Source organism: Struthio camelus, chromosome 1 (assembly GCF_040807025.1).
Source record: "Struthio camelus isolate bStrCam1 chromosome 1, bStrCam1.hap1, whole genome shotgun sequence".
NCBI classification, from domain to species: domain Eukaryota; kingdom Metazoa; phylum Chordata; class Aves; order Struthioniformes; family Struthionidae; genus Struthio; species Struthio camelus.
In genome coordinates this window covers 44,954,101-44,981,420 of record NC_090942.1, presented here as the reverse complement: position 1 = coordinate 44,981,420, position 27,320 = coordinate 44,954,101, and the positions used below count along the sequence as shown (strand labels likewise).

The following is a 27,320-nucleotide window of genomic DNA, read 5'->3' as shown; positions in this document are numbered from 1 at the left end:
TGATTCCATTTCCTTTATCTAGAGTAAAATGCATGGTAGAACATCAACCATTCTGAATGATCTATTTTTTTTCTGAAGTCTATACTCTCCTGACCTGAAATGCAGCGTATGTTCTTCTCTAAAGACATACAAAACAATGAAAAGCCGGAATTTCTGCCTGTATCAATCAAAATTTTAACAGGGTTTACATATTACATCACTACTGTTAGAAAGGTATACTAATATAAATGACATCTCTGCTTCTCTTGGAACTTCCATTTCCTCATTCTTTTAAATTCATCTGTTTTTGATAAAAGTAAGACTTCTGTGCTGCACAGACTGCAGGAGGAAACACCAGTGCTATTTTAACTGCACAGACCCTATTTTGGATTTTGCAAAGAGAAATCTTAATGGGGATCCTGACGTTTTTAGTTAGTTAAGTATGTCTAGCATATTTAGCATGTGACCTTTATATGTTCTACAAAACATCACTTTTAAAAGACGACTACTCTGTTCTAAGCCACACAGAAGGAATAATATTTATTCAGTTTGGTATAGCATGCTGTACCTCTATTTTTGTTACCATATAGTCCACTATTTGAATGGCTTTTTATGCAAATGTAACTTGATATTGTGGATTTTCTGCGCAAAGCTATAAGGAGGAGGCTGTATACAAATTAGGTCCTAACACATTTGGGTTTTTTCATCACTCTAACCAAGCTGATTACTGGTGAGTGTTTTATCAGTCTGGATACATTATATCATATTACACACCCACTAAATCATGACAGCTTATTTTCCATCTGCAGACATCTTAGGCTGAGACAACTGAGACAGCAATATTCCTTTTAATTCTTCACAGTTATGCCTGTGAAGAATAATTAATTCCTTTTAATTTCTTCTGTATCACATGTAGACAATGGAGCACTGAAAAATATCTCTCCCAGTAGCTCCTGAGCTTTCAAAGTCTTCCTTGTCATGTGGCGATGAATAGGACACCTTTGGAAATTACTAATGAAAAAATACATGAGGCAGAAAACATGCTTGTGTTCCATCTGAAAAGACTGGAGAACTTGCTCACTACAGCATTCCTTTGGCATGTGTAAGACTCAAGGTCAAGCCTCCAGTCTGCATTTACCACAGCAAAAGCTTGGTCCATGGTCTTCCACATGCCACCAGCATTCTTAGACCCAAGGATCTGTGCTATCCAAAGGGATGCTGTTCACCACCTCTCTGCTCTTTCCACTCTCACATGGCAAGAAATTCCATCTGGATCAGAAATTATTTCCTCTAAAAAAGATTTGGTTGGAACAAGCGTACATTCTGATTTTGTTTGAAGAGAGATTCCCCCCAAATTTGCAAAGAGCCGTGAGAGGGATTCTCTGGGAATGTCTGACAACTTTTCTACCATGATTAAAAGCCTGAGCTTTGTGGTAGGCTAACAGCACCTCACTGCTACCTCCCTACTGTAATAACATGAAAAAATAGTAAGGAAAGGCTATAATCTTCTGATACGGAAAGCGGGTTTCCCCTCCCTCCAGATATTCTGAAGACAGGCTAACCTCTGGCGACTCGAAAACTTTCATGATCTATTTGATTTAGTTTATAATGGACAGCTGTTTTTTGGTAACAAACATATTTAGACCTGTCTACTGTCGCCCATTCATGGAGGGCTGGTTATTGTTTTTATCAAAGGGAAAACAGAAGTTATTTGGGACATAAAATGATCCAGAATGCCAACAGCACTATTTCACATTTAACTGTTTCAAAAACATATGTCCCAACCCTTTGGCTCTTTGCAATATCGCGTTCATAGCCTCTAGAGGGAAGGCAGACTCCTCATCAGGAACCTGAGTGGGATTTGTGACCTCCCGGCTCATTGCTCCTTTCTGCCACAGAATTCCTGCATGACCTTAGGAAAAGGTCTTCATTTCTAAAATGAGGGCAACAATGTACCTTTACTTTACAGTAATAACTCAAGATGAACAGTACATGAACATTGAGATGTCCGATTTTTTGGTAAAGTTTATGGATAAATTATCACTAATTTATCACGGAATCTTGAGTACATAACTCAAGATGAACAGTACATTTCTAAAACAGTCCATGAAAAATAACACAGACAGCCTCGACAGCCTCGACCATATTTATTCCCATAAAATAGCTGCATATTATAAACAAAAGCTATGTTATAACTTGATGTTTTTCAGCAGTCCTTTGAACAGGACTAGTAGTCCTGTAGTCTCTATCTCAAATCTGGAATGGGAGACACGAGCAGAAATGGCTACTGTTGGGTAGCAGCTGAAACACTGTTGTTACTGAAATGAAAAATAAGAGGCATAAACTGCAAGAGGCAATCACAGCGCACAGCGAGGGTCTAAATTTTTAAACATTTGGGCCTTGTCTTCCAAAACAGTGATCTGGTGGAAACTTTAAGAGAAAGCAGTGGGCTTTCTGCCAAAAAAGGGAGGATTATTATAAGTAGGAGGATAAACTCATATAAGAAATAAAGATGAAAATGATCAAGCTACTCAATTAATCCTGCCTGGAGGCGTGACAGAAAGAAGACTGTTGTTTCGCTTGGGTTATTTGGAGGCATGGCAGGATTACCAAGGTTCTTCACAGTGCTCTAAAGACACAAATTCCTATTGCGTTTAACAAGATGTTCAAAAGAACTTCTCCAAGTGAAAAAAGGGAGAGCTGCCACATGTTCTATTCTCACTATTAGCATAACACATACATACCACATTTTATAATTACTAAAGGATATTTCAGAATAAATAGAGTTGCTCTGTGGCCCAGTACACTTTTCCGAGCAAATGCTTTCATTATGTAACAGTAGGTTCTTTTTTTTGCACAAATCAAAAAAAGGAAAGGTTTTACTTGGAAAGAGTCTCAAAACTGGACTTTGCACTTGTTTTCATCATTGTTTAAAAAGGATGCAGCAGTGAATTGAACATTCATCTCAATCTACAGACCTTTACCTAGACCTGCCAACCACAGAATTCCACCCAGTGCAATCTGTTTACACCTTGGTTATGTTAAAATCATAGGTGAAAAATAAAAAGATATCTACACATAAGTGCCATCTACCTCATTTAAATAGCACACTGAGCTATGAATTCAAGGCTAAAATGTTTCAAATGCTGACCATTTCTCCCTCTATATCTTGTCTTTTCTTTTCTCCTGTTCTTTTTTCTTCTAGTAGTTTTGTTTACCTCATTATACCTTCATGCAATTTCATTTGAATATGGTCTGCACTGGACTGTGCAGATTACCAAGCTAATGACATACAGACTTAACATCGTAACACCTCTACTCTTGCAAGTGAGAATTTTGAGTGACAGAGCAAAGCTGTTTGCTATCAATTTTGCAAAAACTGCATCTGCCAGATTGCCAAGATCCATTTCAGAGATAAAAAATCGGTTAATATTCTAATTTGTTACCTGTCATTATCAGTCATACAGCATTCTTTTATACAAATGATAACCCTTTAAAAATGAAAACTATTATATATAATACTTCCCTAAATATATTTTACACTTACTTATTCTTCTGAAGTAAAAATTATTATTATACTTTGTAGCACAGACCGAAAAGGACTTTATTGACTTTACAGAAATATACATCAGTACTTTCAAAGGATTCTGCATAGATACAGGAACTTGTGCTAACAAAGTTTCACAGCTGATCTAACAAACAGGATTACTGAGAGGGAAAAGTATGGCCCTATTAATGATATATTAGAGCTACTGCCTTGTTAAAAAGGCATTTTCCCACCTTTTCTACATTTTCTAGTCCCCAAAAATACACAGCTACTTTATTTTCTCAACATTTATGAGTTCTGGTCAAGTAATATGCCCACACATTGCATTTGTAATAACAGTTTATTTACTGGTCCGATGGCCACTGTAAAGCTGTGCCATTCCAGTTCTGATGATTTAGTGATAATTTATCCATAAACTTTACCAAAAAATCGGACATCTCAAGAATACAGTCAAATCACATCTGAGCTGGTCTCTCATTTTCTGCTACAACTAGTTCTAAGGACTTTATTAAACTAAGTTTATCTTCTGATTTTTCCATTTGGACTAGAAAACATTTAGTATGCTCTCTAGACAAATGACAAAGAAGAAAATTCCAGGTTAAATCTGCTATGCTGGCAGTAGCTTTTTAATCAATCAAATTTTACTTACGTGGAATTTTATTCAGTTCATTCATGAACTTCTCTTTTAACTTAGAAAATGCATCTTCTTTTCCTCCGCCTCCGCCAGGACTGGCTGGCTCAGTGACATTACTTGGAGGGGCTGCTGCTACTGTGGTTGCTGGCGGTGCTGCCAGGGCCTCATGATGACTTTCACTCACCATTTTAACCCTTGGTTTAGCTGTTGGAAAAAAAACAAACAAAACAAAACAAACACAAAAGATAATGTTTAAATCATTAAAATGGATCTCTCATCAATAAAATACTAAACAGGCAGCATATCACTTGGTGCTCATGCTTATTGGGTAAATATAACTGCATCAGCCTATTGCTTCATGTTCTTCATACAATATTTATTAGACCAGAGGGAAAAGTCTTTTGCAGGATTAGTTTCAGGCAGAATCATTGTATTGCTTAGAGTTCTTCTCCTCTGGAGCAGGATTTTAAACTGCTGAATTTCAAACCTCAAAATTCCTATAAAACTCTCATGTAGATTTACCTTTTGCTCTTCAATATTGAACGTACGAGTAAATTGCCTGATAACTGCTCTCTATGTGCAAATTTCACACTGTATTTACAGAATTATTTATCTATGAGTTACAGAAAAGTAGACCAATAGCCAAAGTTTCTATGCAAAATGAATGAAGTGATAAGAATATAATAAAAAAATTCAAACTCTCCTGTCAAACTAATAACCTGTTGTTTCCCATTTAAGCGAGTTGTATGTTAAACAGAAATTGATTTGCATCCATTTTTATCTTCACTTATTGAAAGCAATTTTCCTCCCAGTCACTTTGTGCGACATTGGCTACAGACAATATTCTGTTAAATTATTCACAGGTCTCATTGGTGTATTCGTGAAGCTATGACATCTGTAAGATATCTGAATGCAACCATATTGAAGAATCTGAAAGACTGTTACAAATATAATCCCACATGAGCATATTTTTCAGTGGGCATTTTGCAAAACCTTTACTTGAACTTTCAGTATAAAGCACTGAATTTTGGGCCAGTGGGGTGACGGTGGAGATGAGATGCACAATGCAATTTCAATATCACAAGAACGTCGACTGAAATGTTTACACGGGTTTTGAACACGTTGTTCAGGTTTTCTGCTGCATCCTAAATATCACTCATCTGAATAATCTTGCTATGTTTTTCTTCAGAAAACTGGAGGGAGAAAGGCTTTGAGAGATAACAAACATTCATTACTGCTCTGAGTATACAATTGCTCTCAGTGCCAAAAGGAATTTGGCCTTCGACCTGTCCAAGCTGAGAAATGTGAACATCATCATATGAAAAAAATGCAAAACATCAAAATTAAAAAGGGGCATAAGAGCATCTGGCTGTGTACAACACGATGAATCACGAGTTTTCTTGCCTTATGTGCCTGTTTTCATGGATGTTGCTGAGAGCGCTCAAATCACTAAGTTAAAAAGAGAACTGGCTTTTCGTCCTTCAACTTTACTTCCATAAGCCTGCAGTCAGGAAGACCTATTGGCACATACCCGACTGTAAGCAGAATTAACCTTCTGAAATCACCCTTACCATTCTTGTCATTAAACAGGGTCACGTGCATAAGTGTATTCTGGAATAGGCGCCATCCTCTAATACTATCAACCTATGACAAAGATTTTTGCCAAATAGGGGACTGGCCTTGCTCTGAAGAAGCAATTTAGTGGCTATTTTGTAGCAATTTTTTGATGTGGCACTGAAGGAAGCAGTATTCCCTGCCTGCCCCTTGCTGCTGCCTTTGCCCTCACAGTCTCAAGCCTAATATAAAATCATGCTGATGTTGACACATACTATGTACGTGCTATAGTTCCATAAATATTTCATACGCATGCAATCTTATCTAGTTGCCTGTAACAACATGGGAGCAGTTCACTATCTAAAGCAGACTGAAGTTGATGGAAAGATTCCAGTTAATATCCACGAGCTTTGGCTCAGGTCCGACGTCTGCTAAGATTTCCCCACTTGCTTCCCACAATAACAATAGGGAAAACATGTAGCGCATAATTTGTGTACTATGAAATATTGTGCCAGCTATTTCAGATTAGAAGACTTTTTCCATATGCTCTGATGAATGCCAAATACTATGAAGCAAAACATGCACAGCCATCAAGTGTAAACACTAGTGTAGTTTTATATCATAGTATTTTGTCAATGAATGTCAGTTAAATCAGAAGAAAAGTTGTATGATATATCATAATTAAATCAAAATTAAATTGCTTAATTATAATATATTGCTTCATTATTTCAGGCCTGGCAGTTGACTATTTTGTTTTGTAATGGAAGACACAATTTGCAGTGATGACTTTCAGCTAATTAAAAATTAAGGCAAATGTTGTAATTTATTTGCTTCCAGTTTTGGAGCTATATTTTGAAAATATATTAGAAGAACAAATTTGAAGTGCTACACTCTCATTTATTTAAAAGAAAGAAAAAATAACAGGAACAACCCCCAGCAGATTCCTAGTGCAGTTAGAGGTCACTATATTTAATGAGGCATGCATAAATGCTTTGAGACTTGCTACAGAGCCTTCAACCTTTACACGCCAATGACACTGTCCCGGTATTTTAAATAGGTGTGAAGGGACTGAAAAAAAATCTTGCCTCAGAAAAAGCTTTCTGCAGTAAAGAAGTTTCTGAAGAGCACATGCCCACTCCCTCACGGAGATAACATCTAATGGCTTCTATTATTTCAGTACTGCAGTATTCCACAATAATGGCATAAGCGCTGTGGCATTATTAGAGACTGTAGAGTACTGGATAATTACATTTAAATTGCCCTCTCATAAAAAAAAGGGTTACTCGAATTCTGCGGTGCGCGGCAGGTAAAGATCTACAAAATACTAGCAGATTATCTGCCATTTATGAAATGACATTTGCAAGTATAAGCATAAAACCTTACATGTAGGTTAAAATGAAATGGCATAGAATTCAATTATGATTTCCATTTCCATTGTTCATTACAATGATTATACTAGTAAGTAGGAAATATTACATGTTGCATGTGCATTTGTAGTCATAAATAAAGAGTAAAATTTAATTTATGTGCTTCTGTAAAAAGCAGCAGAGACTATATTCCGTAAGCATACTGATTATAAAAGAGATGGAAAACAAAACACTGAACACATATATGGAATGTTTAGAAGAAACATTTGTAATTTCTATACAAGAATAGGCAAGTGCTGACTAAAAATCTGGAGATGATGATCTGAAGGTGGGCAGGGATTTAGAACCCTGCTCTTCCCTGTGCAAGAAAAATTCTGACAAAAATAAACCTCAGCTTAAACTTCTACAGAATTTCCTCTGAAAAGGAAGCAAGGTCTTCCTTCCTCTTTCACACTAGCACAGTGCTGACAAGTTTCAGCATCTGAATAATATGCAAATGCACTGTGGAGAGTCACCAGAAGCAAGAGATTTCCTTACGGAGATACAAAGTATCAGCTGACTGCCTTAATATTCTAATATGAATCCTGACGGTAAGAGTCCTGTTGGAACCCACCTCTCATGAGAGGAGTAGAAAAGAGGAGAAGGACTTCAGATATGGTTGATTACACAGCATGGAGTAGCCTCTGGAAGTTAGAGCAGAAGGAATGTGTTCCAGGAGCACCAACCACTCTTCCCAAACATTCAGGGCATAGCCAAGCCAGTGTGTGGACCACACTGGGGACAGTAAGCCCATAAGGAATTTTTACATGTTCTAAATTGTTTTTGAAAAATAAACCGAACAACATGATAAAATTCATGAGAGAGATGTGGAACGTTCGAAGTGAATCGCACAAAAGCAGAATCTTCAGGTTTTGGTATGAAGGATAGAGTGGTCTATCATGTTCTGGCAAACCCTGGGGAGATTTATTACAGAATTTTAAAAAGCCAAAAGGATAGCAGAGTGAGTGTTTATGGTTTCTCTGTGGTTAAATTACAGTCGGTCTGCGAATGATTTAGTGGATTCTTAACCCCATTGACAGGAAATTGGTGCCATCCCTACCAAATGGTGTTTTCCAGACAATTTAATTTTGCTTGCTCCTATTTTCACCTGAATGCAAACTAGGCGGAGGGAAGAGACAGCGAACAGGTCAGACCTCCCATGCTGACCAAATCATTCCCTCATAATGAGTGATTTACTGGAGACTGTCCTTTTACCTTGCGGCCTCTCAAATTTTTCTACCATACTAAAAATTAAAATTAAATTATTGAAAGCTTACAAATACAGTGTTTCTATGGGTAATTGTAGTTGTTTTCAGAAGTGATTGCTACCATTCTTTCAATGAAGAATGCTGTAACTCTTGGAAAGCTTGTCATTGTACCTCACTAAGCATAAGAAATTGTACATTTACATCTAGGTTCTTAAATGATATTTCCTGTACAGCTTATTCAGCATCCCAAATATGTTCACCTCCACGGTTATATTCAGCTTGGACTCCAGTCACAACACTTATCCAAGAAAAAAAATATTTCCTATGTACATATCATATGAGTTCCTCTGTCATTTTTGTTTACAGTTGCTGTGCCCTGAGAGAGAAAGGAACTATTAGCTTTCAGCGACAATAAGTCCGGGGTAAGTATGCACAGTTACCAGAGAAAGGTTTCATACCACATTGAAAATTTACCCTATTCCATTAGAATGTTTTTAATGAAATGAATTCATCATCAAGAAGATGGGAACATTACCAGAATGTCTAAAGATATCTACAATAAACGATCTCTTCCTAGATTTAAGTATTCTGTGGTGTTAATAATACATTTTTAACTCATTCATCTTCCCATTAATGAAATATGCTATCTTTCTAGCTTTAGTAACGGACATTTATTTTAAAAGACAAGCTCAGAGAAGAGCCTTTCTTGGCTTTTCATAAAGATAGGTTTGTAACTACATTTTCAGAAGAAAGGAAGGTCATGCTAAAGATCTGTGCTGCCACAGATGCACAAGAAATGTTTCAGGACCCACAGAATCATGTTTCGATGCCTCTTCCAGTGGAGAAGCGACCTTTCTTCTGCTGCCATATATAAACCATCAACTCAGTTGACACTTTATAGAGCCCAGCTGTACATAAGTCCTTTAAAACTGCTTTCCGATGCTTGCTGGTAATACCACATCAGTAGTTTCATTGCTTTGATTGTGAAAACAATGCACAAACATAAAACTAACAAACACCTCCAATTTCAATCTAACCAGCTACATGATCATCAGTTTAACAGCAGCAGCAGCCACAGGCAGAAAAGATCTAAAATACCCAAAAACACTCTCTTTTGAGTCCTACAGAGGAATAATGCATTAAAATTCTGTTTTTCTCTTGTCAAATAGTAAAGTAGAAAACTGAAAAACAGCCTCTTGCAAAGCAGATCATACCAACAAGTCTCTTTACTGATGCTTCACATTCCTTTGGGTCTTTGGACAGCACATATGAACAGCTGATTTTGGTTCAAAACGCTTATGAACTTTCTTCTGCAAAGCACTGTATTGCTGGGCTCCATCTGGACTAATGGTAGCAGTAACTATAAGTGTCCTATAAAACACAGAGTTTCTATCTTGGACAACAAGCTGCAGATGACTCCATAAAAGCTCTGACTCTAGGCCATGCTTGTGGTAGATTAGTTGGGAACACACCAAGTGAATGAGCAAGATAAAACATTTAAATCTCCTCTAAAAGTTCAAAGCTACTTTATTGTTAAATTTCAGAAATGACCATGCTACTGGTGTACTGCCAAAGGAGTATCACTAATTCTGGAGTGGGATGGAGGAATATGGTGCTGTAGACAGGAGGAGGACCAAGAGGTGGTGAGTCAGTAGGGATGAGGCCCCCACATACATGGAGGTGGGGACTTTGGAGCCTCCGTCTAAGTAAGTGTGGGCGTGGAAAAGGAGCCACATACCAAGTCAGGCAGAAGTGCTGTGACTCCAAGGAAGCAGAGAGGAGGAGAGCTTGGCAGAAATATTTTTTGATAGTTAGTCAAAACTGTTAGCTTTGGGAGCCAACAGCTAGTTAGACTGAGTTATCTACAGCACAATCCTGGACTAGGCAACAATCTTCCCATTATTAGTCATCAGCTCAATATCAGTCTCTAGAATTCGCTTAAAATAGGAACATCTTTAGAAAAATAGCAGAAAAAAAAAACTTTATGGCCAAACCCAACCTCATCCTTTGTTTTTGTAGGTTCAAATATACTTCCTTCTCTCCTGAGACATCCATTTAGTCATTATTTCAGGTGCTTCTGGCAGTGTAACTCTATAGAAGTTTTGTGTATTGAGATATCAATTTCAACTTTGGTCCACCTCCAATATCCAGACAGAACAACAATAAGAAGCACCTAAAAAGTTGCAAGAAAATGAAATCTTGTAAGATTTCCTGTCTAATGTTCACACTGAAAACCTATTACCTGAGCATGAGTTATACCCAAATAATAGCTAAATCTGTGTCCTTTTCTCAACCTACTTTTTATTTATTATTAGCACTTTTTGCTTACTGTATATTTAATAAATGTAGAATATATGTAGAATAAGCACAGCTCACAGTTCACTGTCATGATAAAACACATCGTATTTACTCAAAATCATTCGATATTACGAATTCATCTCTATGCATGTTTCAAAACTAACCATAAAATGTCACAGAAAATGATCGACCCAGTGGGCAGCAAACCATCTGACTATTTTAGGAGGGATATGGATACAAGGAAAATTGGAGAAAGATAAAATCCTTAGTACATAGCATAATTACACATTTTTCTTCCAATTTGCTTGTCACCAGTTATTAAAGGAGGTGGAACTTTTCAACATACAGGGCTCAAAAATATCTCACGATGCAGACTCTGTGCAAGAGAAACTTTGGCTCTGATTTTCAGAAAGAAGCTCAGTCTGATGATGTAATCTATGAATACTTAATCATTGCATATTTTACAGTACAGAGCTCTGCAAAATGGCACTTTTAGAATCCCCCCTTAAGTTGTTGATAAGAGTGCTGTTGATTTAAAGGAGAACAGTGAGGCCAACAGTAAATTCTTTCCAGCTAAAAGCCATAATTTTTTGACTGCACTCCAAACTTCCATTCCTGCAATGCAGAAGAGCATACAGGAGCCATGGGAGTCACAGTAGTTTACAGAGAAACATAAAAATCAAGAGCAAGGAACAATGCGGCAAGTCAAGAGTTGTGAGTCCCTTGCACAGATTCACAATATAAATGCCTGTTTCCCTGACTGTGTTCTGAAACTATTATTTTCCCCTAAGTATAAGACATTTCTTAGTCATGTATTTCCTTTGATCTTTAAAGGTAATGGGGCTAGAGACAGCCCTGTCTCTCTGGATGTTGACATCGTTGTCATGTTTCAGCAGCAGTAAGGTTACCAAACCTGTCAGAGTGTCGGAACATATATGCAATTTAACCCCTCTTTCTTCCTCTATTACTGCAAATACTGCATCAAAATCATGAGATCCTTGATACTAGCCAGAGATATGAATAAGAATGAAGGAAAGAAAGAAGCTACAGTAATTTTCTCCCACGTGATCATTCTGTCATCTTTCACTCTTGCATCTTGTTTCCTGAATCTGCATTTCTACTCCCCTGCTATTTACTTCCAGACTTCCTTTACACAGCAGTATAAGACAAAAGAACTCTCATAAAAATTAGTGTTCAACTGCATTTAAGCATGAAATTCTAATACAGTCCACAGAGAATTCTTGCTGTTCCAAAATCATTTTAGAATAATCCTACAAATAATGAAGTCCTTTATATCAATAAAATCCTGTTGTTTACATTGCATAAAATCAATTTATATCCACATATTTGGCCTCTGTCCAATCAATGTCTCTAATAAAGCCTAGAAACTAGTGTAGTGGCATAGCGATTAACTATGCAGTAGTAAAATTCATAAGGAAGAATACAACAGAACTAGTAATATTCTTGTTCTGGTATCTGTAGGTCACAAACCTAAATTCGTTATTTCCCCTTTGAATTTCCCGTCTATTGATATTTCCTATATGGCCCAATTTCTGCACTCAGCAACCACGGGATTAGTAAAATTAATTAGGAACGAGAGGGATGATGCATGCAATGAAGAACCAAATACGGGGAGCGGAGATGTGCAGTTCAGTGCTACCTCATAGATTAGTTAAGTCCTGGACTTCAGTTTTGAAATAACTGGCACCTCAGAGTGTGATTCTACTCTGGCAAGTGACTATGTAAAACAGGGCACCTTCTTTCTGAAAAAGATCTGCTCCTCACGTATATTCAGTCACATATGCTGAATTAAATGACTACTGTATTCAGATTTCCATACTGAGCACTTCTTTTCCTGTTATATCTGCAGTAACAGAAATATAAAAGAACTTATGCAAGATTTTGCATCACAAATAAAATTATTTACTAATTTTCAAAGGCCAGTCCATTATATCTCTAAGAATCTATGGGAGATTACCGTTATACCCAAAGGCATGGCATTATACCCTTGTAGCCACGTGCATAAAATTTGGGCTGCTTTACTGGTCACAGGTGGGAGAAGGAAACAGCTCAGCTAGTTTTTCAGACCCTGTGAAACAATTACATGGCTTGCATTTAGAAAAAAGTTTTTGTACTTGTAAATAGTTGGGTTTTGGTGTTAAAGCTTTAACATGCATCACCCAAGCGTACTAATGGGAAAAATACTTGTGACTGAATTACGCAGACCAAGCTTTGCAAATTGTGTGTGATAAAGGATTCAAATGTTTCAGACAGAGGCAATTCATTTTTAAAAAATCTCAGTAGTTCATAATATGTATCAAATACATACATGCACATAAAGGACATATGTTTGTACAAATACATCTCTCTATATACATACATCATGGGTATAAACCGCCTGTGTGTGCATTAATGATATGCTACTATGCTGTAAGGTGACTTAGCAAGTATTAGGATTTGACTGTCAATAAAGCAAACAATGAGGGTTTGAGTCCAAGAATCTTCTTCTAAAGAGACCATGTTTTTGTGGGGAAATAGATAATGTTCATAAATTGTGATGCTGATAAAAAGATTTTCAGGGTTTTTTTCAGCCACATCATATCAACACTGAAATCAGGAACAATCTTGCAAAAACCAGGAATATAAGCTGACTGACTGTGACAGCTTCTGATAATCGCAGTCAAATGGAAATTACAATTTCATGAATGTCACCAATCCAAGAAACAATAACATGGAGCGCAGGAAGCATCCGCATTTAGATTAGTTTTTTAAGTTAAAAATGAAAATAAAAAAGTTACTTAGTATTTATGGTTAATTACTGTACTGACATTTTGATGGCAATCTTATCAGCACATAGAAAAAGAAATAGTGGAAATTGGAACTAATTGTCCCACAATGACTGATACTGTTTCCTCCTGTAGAGAGTGATATGCCTGTCATCCAGTAGCTTTCCACACACAAGAGGGAAAATTACCAATCAATTATGAGACAATTAATTTCTAACTTGTAACATTTTTCTACTGAAAAGAAAAAAAAGGTCCTAATATGAGATCAAAAATGATGGATCCTCTATGACATTTTGAAAAAACATCTTTTTAAAAGATGTCCTGATAAACATTTACATCTGGAATTACTTTAAGAATAAATGATAACTCTAAACCGAGGCAGTTTATAACAGTATTAACAGTTTAGTATTAACAACACTTTTTGCTGTTTGTTAGTATTATTATTTCTTGTTCTGTTGCTTTTTCTACAGTTGAGCAATTTTGCAAGGACCCCATTCACAAGAAGGCTATACTTAAAAAGTATCGGCAATAAAGGAGAAAACTTCAGAATGAAGATGAGGAAGTAGAAAAATACAAGGAGAAAAGAAAAATACTTGGATATTGTTTGTTCAATTATAGTTGGGGACAGAATGGTAATTCATAAATTTTCATAAATTTAAAACTTTCAGGATTTTTGCATGTGGGAACGCTGCATGTAGTCAATTGAGTCAGACTTGGCAACAAACTACACTGTCCATGATAGAAAGGTCATTCAGTGACTAATTGCTCCAAAACTGTGCTGTGCCTCTTTTAGCACTACTACAAGGAGCGGTGCAGAGAGGGTTTCTGTACAGCTCTAGCTCTTATTCCCAGCCACTAATAACTCCTTGCTTTATTAATTTTACTCTTCTATGTAAGTATACAGTAAAACCATGTCAGCTAAAGGCAGGAATCAGCATCATGTAGGGATTGCACGACGAGACCATTGACACCACTTTTGACAGATGTTTAGCTAAACCTATCTTAAAGGAAGGTAGTTTTGCAATATTTTTAAGTGGGTACTGGTTTTCCTCTCAAGTGATAAAAGATGTTTTCCTAAAATATAGCCTCCTTCTTCTTTCCTGCATATAAAATCAATGTTTGATTTGTACAGGTAGTCATCTTCTCCACCTCTTAAGTAACCACTGAGGGACTGTCATATTTCCCATCTCTTCTCTAGACTAAACAAAGCTGATGTGACATAGGTTTGAACCCGTTCAATCCCGTCCACAGACAGTGGACCCGGACCGCAGGTTACCTTCACAGAGGTGAGTTCTCTCATCAGACTTTTGCATAAAATAGTGTTGCTGCCTGCTTTTGCATGTGCTCTGAAAGACAGGAGTCATTGCTCTTTAGCTTTTCAGAAGACCTTGAGCACCTGCCTTCAGGAGAGGATGCAAATCTCACCTTGAAGAAAGACAGTTCTGAGGAGTAGCAGGATTTATGAGTCACTGCTGTTTTTAGCATATCCTGCTGATTAGGCAGCTCCTCACTCAGCAGGCTGGCTGCTGAGCATCCCATTGTGAAATATGTCTCCCAGACATATGGGAGGCTTGGTCTAAAGGTATGATGTGGCCTAAGGTTGCAGAGAACAGAGATATTTATATGCACAACACAGGAATCCTGTGATCAAATTCACAACCTGGATTTGCTCCACTTGCACAGATAAAATGACAAAAGCAGCCTGGAGTCTCTCTGTTGTGCATGATACAGCCCTTTTTGGGTCATGAGTCTCACTCGTTTCCATGCGAGAGTTCAGCACAGCTTTGAAACAAACTTGGCGGATCAAGACCGCTGAACAACTGAGGCCAACTGAAATTCTGAATTCTGAAACCAGTCCTCCTGACTGGCATCGGACTGCCTCAGCTAGGATAGCAGGTGAAGTCCCAGAGCATCATGCCCTTTTAGACTGAGAGATGGAACTACCCTCAGCTTGGACAACACTCTGCAGTAACACTCTCACTGAACCAGTGATTGATAGACTATGTTGCCTCATTAGCCACTTACTGCTGTAGGAGGGCAACTAAGGTGAGCACTGTTGCCAAAACAACCTGGGGAGCTAGAAATCCTACTTAACAGGCATGGCTGATTTATTGCTATTGCTGGCTTTCCCAATTTTGTCCTGTGCTCCTTCCTTCTGCCCAATACAGTTCTCTGGTTTAAACCACTGACTCATTGCTTGTTGGAGAGAAAAGGCTGTTCATCAAGAACCTGTAAGTAGGAAAATGCAGATTTTCAAGTTTGTGGATGGAAACTTGAGCAAATTTTACTTACACTTTCCAGAAAGAACCAACGAGTAATTGAACTGGAACATCTGATTGATTACAGCATTGCTCCAGGAATCTAGTTATTTAACTCCGTGCAGTAGGTACTGCTACTGCGGTTAAATCTCTAGCAGCTGGACACCTTAATGCACATTTTCACATACCCTAAGTTTCCCTGAAGATTTAGTTGCTTGAGCTATCGTTCAACTGAAACATCGGAAGAGAGATACAGAAAGGCTGCATGTACAGCAAGCGTGGCACAGTAAATATTCATGCCCAAAAATAACAGTTAAAGAGAGCAAAGACATACACAAGAAGCCAAGAGTTCTACTTTGTGTTGTCCTCTTATTGATATAATTTTAAAAAATCTGTTCCATTTCAGATCTTAATTTCTTTGATGATGATTGTATTCATGTTCTCTAATTGAATACTTTAACGTGATAATGGATTTTTTTTGCTTGTTTGTTCAGTTTCTTTCTTCTAGTCTGTTTATTATGAAGCTCTACATTCCGCTCTGGCATTATAACCATTTGTTGGCCATGATCCTTAACCTATAACCATGATCCAATTAAAAATGAAAACAAAAAATTTGCTTGCTGATCATATGCAGACAGGAAAATATCACAGAGCACAAAGTACAAAGACAGTTGGCTGTACCACGGATTCCAACTTTTTTTAGATCGCTGTAGATCTAAAGGTAGACAGGCAGACAAATGCGCATCTTTATCAAACTTCTAGCTGAAAACAGTATCAATTTCACTATTATGATGTGACCCGTGGTCCACTGAGCACTCTGTGGCATAGCAGACTGCAGCCAGGGAACTTGAGCAGTAAGACAGACAGACAGACTCCCTCCAGAGAGGTGGGCTACCACCGCCTGGCTGCTAAACTTCCCTAACCAAGAGAGGCTGAGACAATGCAGAGCTTCTTCCATCACCCGCCCTCAATGCTGCTGCATGTGCTCACTAGGAGGAAGTGGCCAGGACAGACGAGTAGTTTTCTGACTTCATTTCCAGCCTCCGGTAGCTGCTTTTTTTTGCCGTTTGCAATCTGTAAATCAAAGTGCTTTGCTCTGGAAAGGATGAGGATACTGAGCAGAAGCAGAAGCAGGATGTAGGGACGCTAACATGATCTTTAAGCACCTTTCAGCACATGTGTTTATGCTCGTGGTATGGGCAGTTTGCCTTCATCAAAGCATGCAAACATAGGACTGGAATCAAAAGCATTACTTGCAAGACCTTGTTCCTGTATAATGAACGCGGTACTAATTATTAAAGAAATCACTGGCCTTCTTTAACAAACTTGCCGCCAAAGCCTTCCAGAGATTATTTCTACATTATAAAAAGAGAGCACAAAAGGATTCAACATGAGTGATGAAACTGTTTGCTTTCTCTTTAGAAGGGAGTAATAAATAAGTTAGCATCCTTCCAAAGTTCTGTGAGGAGAAAAGATATTAGAGAGAAAGCACATGGATGCATTGTTCTGTAGCAAGGGTATTTGATGAGCTCCAGAAATCTCTTTGGAAGAGAAAAGATGTATTATAGTGTGTGAAAAGAAGAAATCTTCAGTATCGGGCTGTTATCTAGTTGCCGAGGGCTGGCTGCTGATGAAAACAGAGCAGAATAGAATGGATAGTTTAAGCACTGTGAGGTAAAAGCAGAAAATTGGACTTACAGCAGAAGGAACATTCACAATAGAATAAAAGTGGATGCAGCAAAATATCAAGAGCGTGACAAGAAAAAGATTATTATAAATATGAAGACAGGAAAGTCAAAGTTTCGTCTTCTCTCCAATAAAGCTCTGGGAAACAGAAAAGGGAATTAGCCTTGCTGGAATGCACATTAGTAAAGGAAAAAGGATAAAAAGAAGAATACCACTTCAAGGCCATTTAAAACCATGTATTAACTACTAAAACTTTAATTATAAGCTTGTACTTCTTGTTTGTTTACTATTAATTGCTAGCAAAAAAAGGAGATAAAAGCTTGAAGCAAAATATTTTTGGACTTCATTCTGTTCATTCTTCATTTCTGCTGCTCAAAAACTTATATAGCATAATTTAAAATTCTTTAAACAGATGGAAAAGCCTTTTTCTGCAAATGGAAAAGTGTATCATCTGATCCTTTTAACTAAGTAGCACTTTTTTCTTGTCTTATGACCATTATAAAAATAACAGTTACAAGTTTGCAGAGCACCTAAAGAACAATAAGCAAGGTTTCCCTATAGAGGTTAAGAAGAACTGCAGCTTCCTTGCCCTACACATGCATAGTCTGGTAGTCCTCGAAGACTTCAACAACCCCGGAGTTACCCTGAGAAGTAAAATCCCACCGAAAGTCCCTTCCCACTGAAATGTGGCTAATGTGGCATCTGTGGTTCAGCTGCTCTCAGCTGTCACAGTAGGAGAGAGAGGGAGCGTTTATGGCAACCAGTGATATTTGTGTTTAATCCACAAGCACAAGCAGTGACTGGAATTTTCATCACCTTTCCAACCATTTGAAAACAATAATTGTTAGCTCTGTTAAATACCTTCTCTTTCTAAACCAATACTCTCCAAATGCAAATTGTAGTCACAGCTGCAAAGGAAATCTACTGCCAAAACATACCATTGGGAGAGAAGAAAATATAGTGGCAGCTGGCTGTCTCCAAAAAGGGAGAGTGTCATCTCCGTGAAATAGTCAGCTCTTGCAGAAGAAATGCTAAAGAGGAAAGAACTGCAGTAGTATCAACCAGCCCTGGCTTATAGCAGAGGTTGATAATGGACACAAATTGAAGGCTGCAACTTCAGTAGAAGAAGAAGGTAAAGAAACAGGAGGGTGGGCAGAAGCACGGCAGGCAGAACGCCTATGCCTGCATGCAGAGTAAAACTTTAATCAAAACTGTGTAGTGTAAGACGCTTTTTTGTTCGTTACCCCTCTCGCTCAACCATTTATTATTCTTTCTGTCTGCAGAACGCTGATTAAAGCTTGGTGACTGCTCACTAATTATTTGTTTACCCTACGTTCCAGTCCCACGAGTTTATAATTAGTAGGGGACAGTTTAAGGAACAAAACTCAGGGAGCTTATGCAGCCCTTCAGTACAACTGAACCAACCAAGCTGTGATGATACAACCTTTTAAAAAATGCTTGCTGCCTGTGACATGGGAATAGCTCAATACTGCAGCTTTTTTCTCCTGACAGAGCGGGCTGGATTCAAAGTGGGGACCTGCAAGGTGAAGCACTGCAGCTGATGAGAGCTGTCCTACAGCACTAAGCTTTCTGGTCAGAGCTAACTTCAGGGCGAACCTACCTCTGGCTGGGTCACAAGAGCACAGAAGTTATAATCTCAGGCTCTCAAAGGTTACCCCTGAAGCCTTTGTATTTCTGCTTTTTAATCCAACATAACGAGAACCTCTAACTACATGACCACTACTTGGACTACCGGGTTATTTGCAATGCTTGAACCAAGAACTTTCAGATTTACAATACAACTGCTTTCCAGCTCAATTTACTACTAACAGCAGTAGATGCTGAGTCCAGCCTGCACTGGAAGAGAACAGCACACACTCTGCCTTGTTACACAGTTCATTGTGAGCCAGCAGTGGAATAATGGATATTGTGGTCCTAGGTTTCTATATTCTGCCTAACCAGGGAGGTTTTGCCTGGCATTCAGAGCAGTGGTTGCACCCTGTGATGCGCCGCAGCAGCATCTACGTGCAGGCAAGGCTAGGCACAGGCACTCCCCTTGTCATCATCAGACATCCCAGCACAACCTGCACTAACGTCCATCCAGATACATTACTTGTACCTTTTTAAAAGACTTGGTTTCTGCTTCTCCCTTATGTGGTGGCTTTAGCTGTGCCCCACCACTCTTCCCTTTATTCATGACTGTCTTTTGCTCCCCTTTTTCCTTATCCTGGTGTGTTGTTCATGCTACCACAAGAATTACATTTCTCCACTTCATTAACTGTCTTCTGCCTCTCTCTTTAGATCCCTCAAGACATTCTCTCTCCTGTCCTCTATTCTTCCTCTTTATCTCACCTCAATATGTGTAAAATTAATAGGACAGATTTGCAGATGCAGAAAGAGAAATTTAGATACTTAGCTATCATTCATGCCTTTGAAAAATCTCCTGCATCTTCCTAATTTTCTTGCAATGCGGTAGAATCCTTTCTGACTTTTAACTCTCCTCCTTCTCCTAATCTGTCTCTTCCTTTCTCTGCTCTCTTTATTCTTTATTGCTTATCTAACTTAGGCCATAGCTAGGCCAGCAGATCTTTGCATTAAAACATCTAACGTATGTAGTCATCCTAATGGAAGACAGCTTTTGTCAGCCTGCATTTTCTCATTTCAGAAGGAAGTGCAACTCCACCAGCAAACATGCTGCTGCTTTAGCGTATTCTGTCTGCACATACGGGATTCAGTCAATGCAGTAACAGTGACAAAAGATAAAACTTTAGACAGTCCTTGATGCAGAGACAGTCCTTCTAGAATCTAAAAAAGCAATGGAGAATGTTAATTGCAGTGCAAAATAAATATTTGATAGAATGCATTTGCAGATCCTGATACTCTGTATTTATCCAATGGGCTAAGGAAGTGGTTCAGTTTGTGGAGTTTAACTTCAACAGTTCAACACTTCAATGGGTGCAAATAAAGCTATTCATTTAGCACAGCTGGTATGAATAATAATCAGTCTTTTCAGATCTTTTCCTTAAATCACAACTGTTTAGGAGTGATGGAAATTTTAATTTAAAATGGCTGTCTCATTAGAACATTGGACTGCTAAAAGACTCGGGTAAGAAAATCCATTGCAATAGTACAGAAAATAAAGGCCCGTTTTAGCAAACCACTGCGCCTTAATGATGCTGTGTAAAATTTAATTGGCTATATTTTGAGCCTATCATTTCCACCTGAACTGGAAACTAGTACTAAAAAGGTAAAAGGAAATTTTATCTTGGGCATCTATCGAGAACAATTTATAACTTTGGTTAATAAAAATCTCAATAAACTCTTTGGTTTTATAATTTAATAAGTTATTTCGATTTTACGTTCTAGGCATACCAGACCAAGAACCTCTCTCTCTCCTGAGTCATGAGAGAGATTGAAAAAAAAGTATCTTGTGTCAACAGAGAGACATCAAATGTACCCTTTGGGAAGTGAAACGTAATGTGACCTAAAAAGGCTTCTCTCACAGACTAAATTGTCTCTTCTGAAAGTACCTTCACTACCTTTAGAAAGCTACAAAATCTCATTCCTTTGTGCACTTATCAACCTCTGAGCAATAGATGTTTAGGAGAAATTTCCTATATGACACATCACTCCACAACAAGCTGTTTTAAGATTTCTTGCACGTCTTTTTGAAGCATCTGATTCTAAACACTGCCAGATGCTACATACCATGTTGGATGGGTACTAACCTATATTGAACTGGATGGAATATAGGTTTTTATCTGATATAGTGAACCCTTATATATCTGTATAGTCATACCTATGGAGCAGTGCTTGGCCATATTCCAAGGTCTACTGCATTTCTGTTGCATACTTTACCCACAAAATATGAATCATGGTCAGGCTCCATAAATATGGGAAAGTAACAGTCATCCAACCCACCTTCATTTAATTATGCTAAACTGGCTATAATGCTTAAGAAGCCTAGAAGTTAAACAACCCAATTCACTTCTGTCGTAATAACTGCTTCTACCGTTCTATAATGCCACACTTCATCTTGCTAAGTTTTGAAGTCATTTTAAAGGTCACCACCTAATGCCTGCTATGTTAAAGGCTAACCACCTGAGTTTTTTTCATATTTTCTTGCCTCTCATTATTTCCTCTGAATCAAACTTTCCCTTCTTATTGTTGGTTTGGAATTCTTTTGCTTTGCTTTATTTTTATTGCACAAGGTATGAATATAAAGCAGATGAAAAAGGAAGAGTTAATGTTTGAAAACAATGTCTTCCCATTAGTTACTCAATAATAATCACCGTTCCCGTTTTAAATGCCTGAAGACAAAATTTTGTGAGTGCAACTCAAACACCGCAGAATGTAGCAAATTTGAAATGTTCAGGGTATATCTGATGAAATATTTTGCTGTTTACAGAAAATAAACTGCAAGTAGTTAAAAACATGATTCCTGGTGTATGCAGGAGTCACCTTTGTTACTCTGGGAGGAACTACAAGAACTGTGAGTGAGAACTAATTCAATATTATGGTTAATGCGCAGGTTTTGTAAATGAACACAGCTCTCTTATAGACAACTATATACTTGTTAATGAGCTGGCCCAAAGGGAGAGACAGTTTTGACCAGAGAAAACTTTCTTTGTAAAAAAAAAATATAGACGCAGATTCTGCTTTGACATCTTTGTTCTGCTGCACAGCTTGTAAACTGCACAGCAGGGGTTTTTTTGCGGGTTCAGTTTCGAAGCATGGAAGAGATACTTTCTTTGGCATACTACATAATCATTGGAAGAGCAAATTGGTGAATCATTTTCAAATGGTGAAGCTTATGAATTCGGCAAGCTCTAGGCATTGGACATAAGTCAAAGAACTTGCAAGCTTCAGAAATATAACTACCTTGGATTTTTCCCTTCAAAACAGGAAAATAAAATATAACTCTTAAAGGTACCAAGAACAAGGCTACAAGTGTAAATGTTTATTTGTTTGCAAATTCTACCTTTGAGAATGCAATTCTGACTTTCCTATTTGTCCACCTCAGGTTGATTATGTTTCAAATTTTTGAATATTGTAATTTCTGTTCAGTAATATGTTACTTATTTTCTACACCACCAGTTTCCTGCAACCCATTATTTCAGTCCAGTAGGCTTATAAGCATAACAGGTTTCACAACAGAATCTGTAGAATTTTTTTTGAGAAGTTAGATGAAATATTTTTAATACAAAATACTGCAAAATTCAGCAAGCACAAATTAATAATGGTCTGTGCTATTTGTTTAACATGTTAAATTCTTAATTAAAATCACTCTTTTGTAAAGAGATTATATTTGTACTTTTCTGACAGCTGAAAATTAATAAAACATTTCCAACTTTACAAACACTCAGTGGATTTTCACCTGGCTTTAAAATGCATATTTGCAGTAAAGATTACGTTATTGTGATATTCAATAATGATTGTGCTATTTAATAACGTCACATTTATTATAAACGTATTAGTAAAGCAATAAAATCCTGAAATTTCATCTACACCTGCAGAGAATGCTTACAGAATTTTTAAATCATTAAACTATGTCATTCTGTTTGTGTTTCAGTGAATTATATACAGATATATAGAACACAGATTATTCCAGGACACTTCATCACACGCTTAGTGATGTATTAGGCCAGAAACAATAGCCAATCACACTAAAAGTATTACAAGCTACAAACTGTAGGCAGTCTAATTGTCATTTTAGCTTCACGTATTTTCTGTCTCCTGGATGCTTAGAAGACTGCTTGGGATTTATGCAAAATCTTTTTTCTCTGTAAAGATGCATTAATAGCACCCTTTTTACTGTCTACGTTCTAGTGGTCTCATATGATTTGAATCCCAAAATATCTAATCAGAAAACTTGATTTCTAATTCATCTTTGAAGTTTGGATGCATTTTTCATAAGTTCTAAAAATAAAGAGTTCTGTCTTCTGCAGTAGCATGTCATGCATATACATGAAGGCTCTGTGACAAAATTCCAAGGCATTTTAAGAAATGTAAATGGAAGGAAAACATAGTAGCAAAATATGATGCAGCATTTTAGTCCTTCTTTTAAGTACAGGAAGTCTCCGAATATATCAGTATAATTAAGGGCAACCCAGTGACAATGACAGACAAAACAGGGTCATGCACTGGAGTTACAGTTTGGAGATTGTTAGAGGTATAGTCTAGAAGTCAAGTACTCATTTTTGTGAACACAGCATCTCACTGAAAGCGTGGGTAAGCTTAACCAATGCTCATCCCAATTATACCAAAAAAAAAGCGAAAGGAAAGTAACAAATCTTCTGAAAACGGCTATTATCAAGAATGATTGTTTCACAGAGCTGTGAAAGCTTAGCTCATTGTTCCCACGCTAAAAGAACTCAGCCTATTGTGTCAGATGGCCAAGAGGATACAGATGAGCAAATAATTTTTTCATTTCTAGAAAAAGCTGTCTGTCTACTTTTGTACCAGCTCCAAAATGACCCCAACTGGTAGAACAGAGCACATCTCACTCACTCATAAGAAAAACTAAAAAACAACTGTGAACATTGCAGAGGATGAAATTAAAAGGGTTAAATGTGTGCTTTCATAAATGACAGACTTCCCCAGAAGGCTCTTTATAAGTGATGATGCATGTGTGCTGAAAAAGGACATTTTGGAAAAAACGCTCCCAAATAGTATAAATATTTAGAAAACTCTTAAATGTTTGAAGAATGTAGTCCAAAGTGAAAGGTAGCTGGGAGATAAGGCAAGTAAAGCCAGAGATTCCTGCAAGCAATAGTGCAGTATAGTCCTTTTTTGAAATTTGTCAAAATTCCTCTTAAATTTAGTTCAGGTTGTTTCTTCTCCCGCTCTTACAGGAAGATAGTTCCTGGATCTCATTGTTCTAATGGTTGGAAATCTTCCTTTAATTTCCAACCTAAGTTTATTCATGGTCATCCTTGTCTTTTAGTTTCTATAGTATTTTGCCCTTGCTAGTATTTACACCAATAATATTTTTCAATATGCTTCTCAATCTTCATTTTGCTAGAGTGAACAATCTTGTTCTCTTACTCACTTTTTGTAAAATTCTGGTTATCTAGTCCCCTGATGAGCTTATTAGACCTTTTCCGATTTTTCAGCATTCTCTCCTTAATCTGGACACATCATACTAGTCCTGAGAGCATCTGCTGTCATTGCCAAGAGACTGATAGAGAAACAGAGTATCTCAGAAGAAAGTAGAGAGGTACTGAGAGCATCTTGGATGGCACTGAGCCTATGAGGACACAAGTAGGCCAGTACAATTACTGTGAAATATAGTTTTGCTTTGTGCAGCTGCTACCTGTGATCATCTTTGTCCTCTCTGTATTATGCACCTACTTTTAAAGTGTTATTTTAGGCCCTGCTTACTGAGCCCCTTCCCAGTGCCAGCTAGTGGCACCTCAGGAGCCTGGCTTTGTGAAGAGGTTGTAAGGCACAGGAATGACAGAATAGAAAATAACCATTAAAAATTGAAGAATAATTTTATTATTTGAAGCTAAATATTTTGTCTGATGTAACTGTGGCTTTCTTTATTATGACAAGCTTGATGAAAAGCAAAAAAAAAAAAAAGTAACCCAAGCTGAAATGGACAAATCTTTTAATTAAGGTTTCTAAGTGACTGTTTAGGATACCTACATCAGGATACATACAATAGTCCTCAAATAAGGACTGACAGCATGTGGAAGAGGCCTCCCCAAGTGATGCTTCAGCTGTAGCTGCTCTGACAAGCTAGAGAGATTTTTACTCACTGTTCGCTTCCTCCTTGGGAAGAAAAATAAGAGGTACACTGAATTCAGACAGTAAACATAAAATAAATGAAGTTTTGTCTAAGGCACGCAGCGGAGTCTAATGCAGTATTTCAATATTCAATGCACCCCACAAGAGCACATCATCCACTATCTCCTGCTATGTAATATTTATTAACAAACTTTGGATAAGAAGACTGTGGAGTGTAGCAATCAAACGCAAGAAAGAGCAAAGCAGATCTGAACTTCTGGTAAGAAAAATAACTAATTAAATAGTAACGGCCGTGGCTTCAGAAACCTATGAGTCTATAAACCCTCCAGTTCTGTATCTCACAAAGCTCAATATTAACACTTACACTCAGTGAGCGTTTGAAAGGGCTAGTGTTGTTTTCCTCTTTGACCTTAACTGACGTTTCACACTGGCATTTCAGTCTTCTGAAGTCAGCTCTCTCCCCTGACACCAGCAGTACCAACAGGAGGAAGAAAAGCCTGGGCTAAATTCAGATACAAGGTTTCCTTCTCCTTCTTTACCAGTGATGCTGCCTCAGGACAGAATTAGTATCTGTCTGCCCCCATTCTTCCTACGGCAGAGGGAATTCAGTAACTAATGCTGAAGGGGAGGAGACAAATCTGCAGGGAAAATGCTAACCTAAAAAGACCTACGATGGGAAGGAAAAGGAAATCCTGAAAGGGGTACCTATTGCGGGACGAAAAAGAAGAACAAACCACTTGAAAAGCACTAGAGGTAATAAAATAGTCATGGAAGAAGGTGACAGACAGAGAGGTGTGATTATTGAGTGCAATTTAGGAGACAGAATAGAAAAACAAAAGGAGAAAAACAATGTGAGAGAACAGACTCTAAGAGAAAAGATGAAATATGGATGAGGGAAAAAAGAGTGCAACAGAAGAATGAGTCACAGGCCATAAGAAAAATCACAAGAAGGAAAGTAAAAAGTGGAAGGAATGAATAAATAAAAAAGTGCGCAATGCTGAGGCTCTCTCATTTAGTCTATGTATATTAATGGCTATCCTTGGAATACGTTCTACAGATCTTCCAATTTAAAAAAGTGTGAGGTTTATTTTGAGCTTTCCTATTGCACAATATTGTTGAACATGCTGGACTATATAACTAAAAAGTGAAATAAGGAGAAACAATGATTTTCTTTTTAATTTTCTCATCTTCTGGCAAAGGCAAGAACCTTTGGACTGGCCACCTTAAAATTCAGTCAAGTCACTACATACCTCGCTCAGTGGCCCTTCCGAAAGCGCTTTTCCACTCCCCAGGGTCCCGGGGGGCAGTTTTCCTGTTAGAAGCGCAATAGGGCCAGGGAAGAGGGAGAGGAGAGAGGAAGGCAAGCTCCTCACTGCCTAAAGCCCAGTACAGTGGCGTCTACATAAGGGAGTCAAAGGACAGCAGTGGAATCCTTCAGGGGCTACTGCAAAGACTTGTGCTTGGCATTTGCTTTAAATCTTCCTAAGACGGAGCGTCTCTCCCTTTCCACTGCCAAACAGACTCTCAGGCTGGGTGAAGAGTCTGCCACAAGCCTGGGTATATTCCCTCTAACTCCTTCTTCTTGCGTGCAGCCACACGGACGCGTGCAGCCGCATGGACTTTGGAAAGAAGCAGGTGCTCCAGCAGTAGGTCGACTTTGAGGAATTTCAGTTCTACCACTAATACCTCGTTCTGAAGGAGCAATGCTAATTAAAAAGACTAAAGAAGATACCAGCCTGTTGTTTCTTTGCATATAGCACTGGAGAAACCATAGGAGACAGCCCACAGCATCACAGCATTTTCTTCTGAAATTCCAGGGCAAAATATTCAGTAGCGCCATTTAGCGACACAGACCGTGACGCGACCAAACCGCAGCTCTGGTCTCAGTTTATCACAGTTTGGGCTTCTCAACACCCTGGGCACACCTGGAAACAAACTCACCCTCTCCCTCCCTCCCCAGTCTGCATGGCAACATGAACTACCCGCAGGAGAAATCTTTTGGAAATCATCTTAGCATAGCACATATGGATGAAAACTGGTGGAAATGGGGGTTTAGGTGCAGAAAGCACACATGGGTGCAGGCTCGCAGCCAGAGAAGTAGTAGAAACAGTGGAGAGCAGGACAGCTGTGAGGGACGCGTTGCTTTTGCTTTTCCCATCCCGGCCTCCAGCTCTGTCACAGAGGCGGGGGGGGGGGGGGGGAGGGATTTTTG

At 38.1% G+C, this 27,320-nt stretch overlaps 1 protein-coding gene across 3 annotated transcripts in view; it reads right to left on the bottom strand.

Annotated features, from left to right (window-relative positions):
• SYT1 (synaptotagmin 1) overlaps positions 1-27,320 on the bottom strand; it is a 356,739-nt gene that overhangs the window by 130,244 nt on the left and 199,175 nt on the right. For all 3 annotated transcript variants that reach the window (XM_068936351.1, XM_068936357.1, XM_068936356.1), the window contains exon 3: positions 4,176-4,364. In XM_068936351.1, coding sequence (XP_068792452.1) covers positions 4,176-4,347 — 172 coding nt within the window. In that variant the 5' untranslated portion in view covers positions 4,348-4,364. The remainder of the gene's footprint in view (positions 1-4,175; positions 4,365-27,320) is intronic.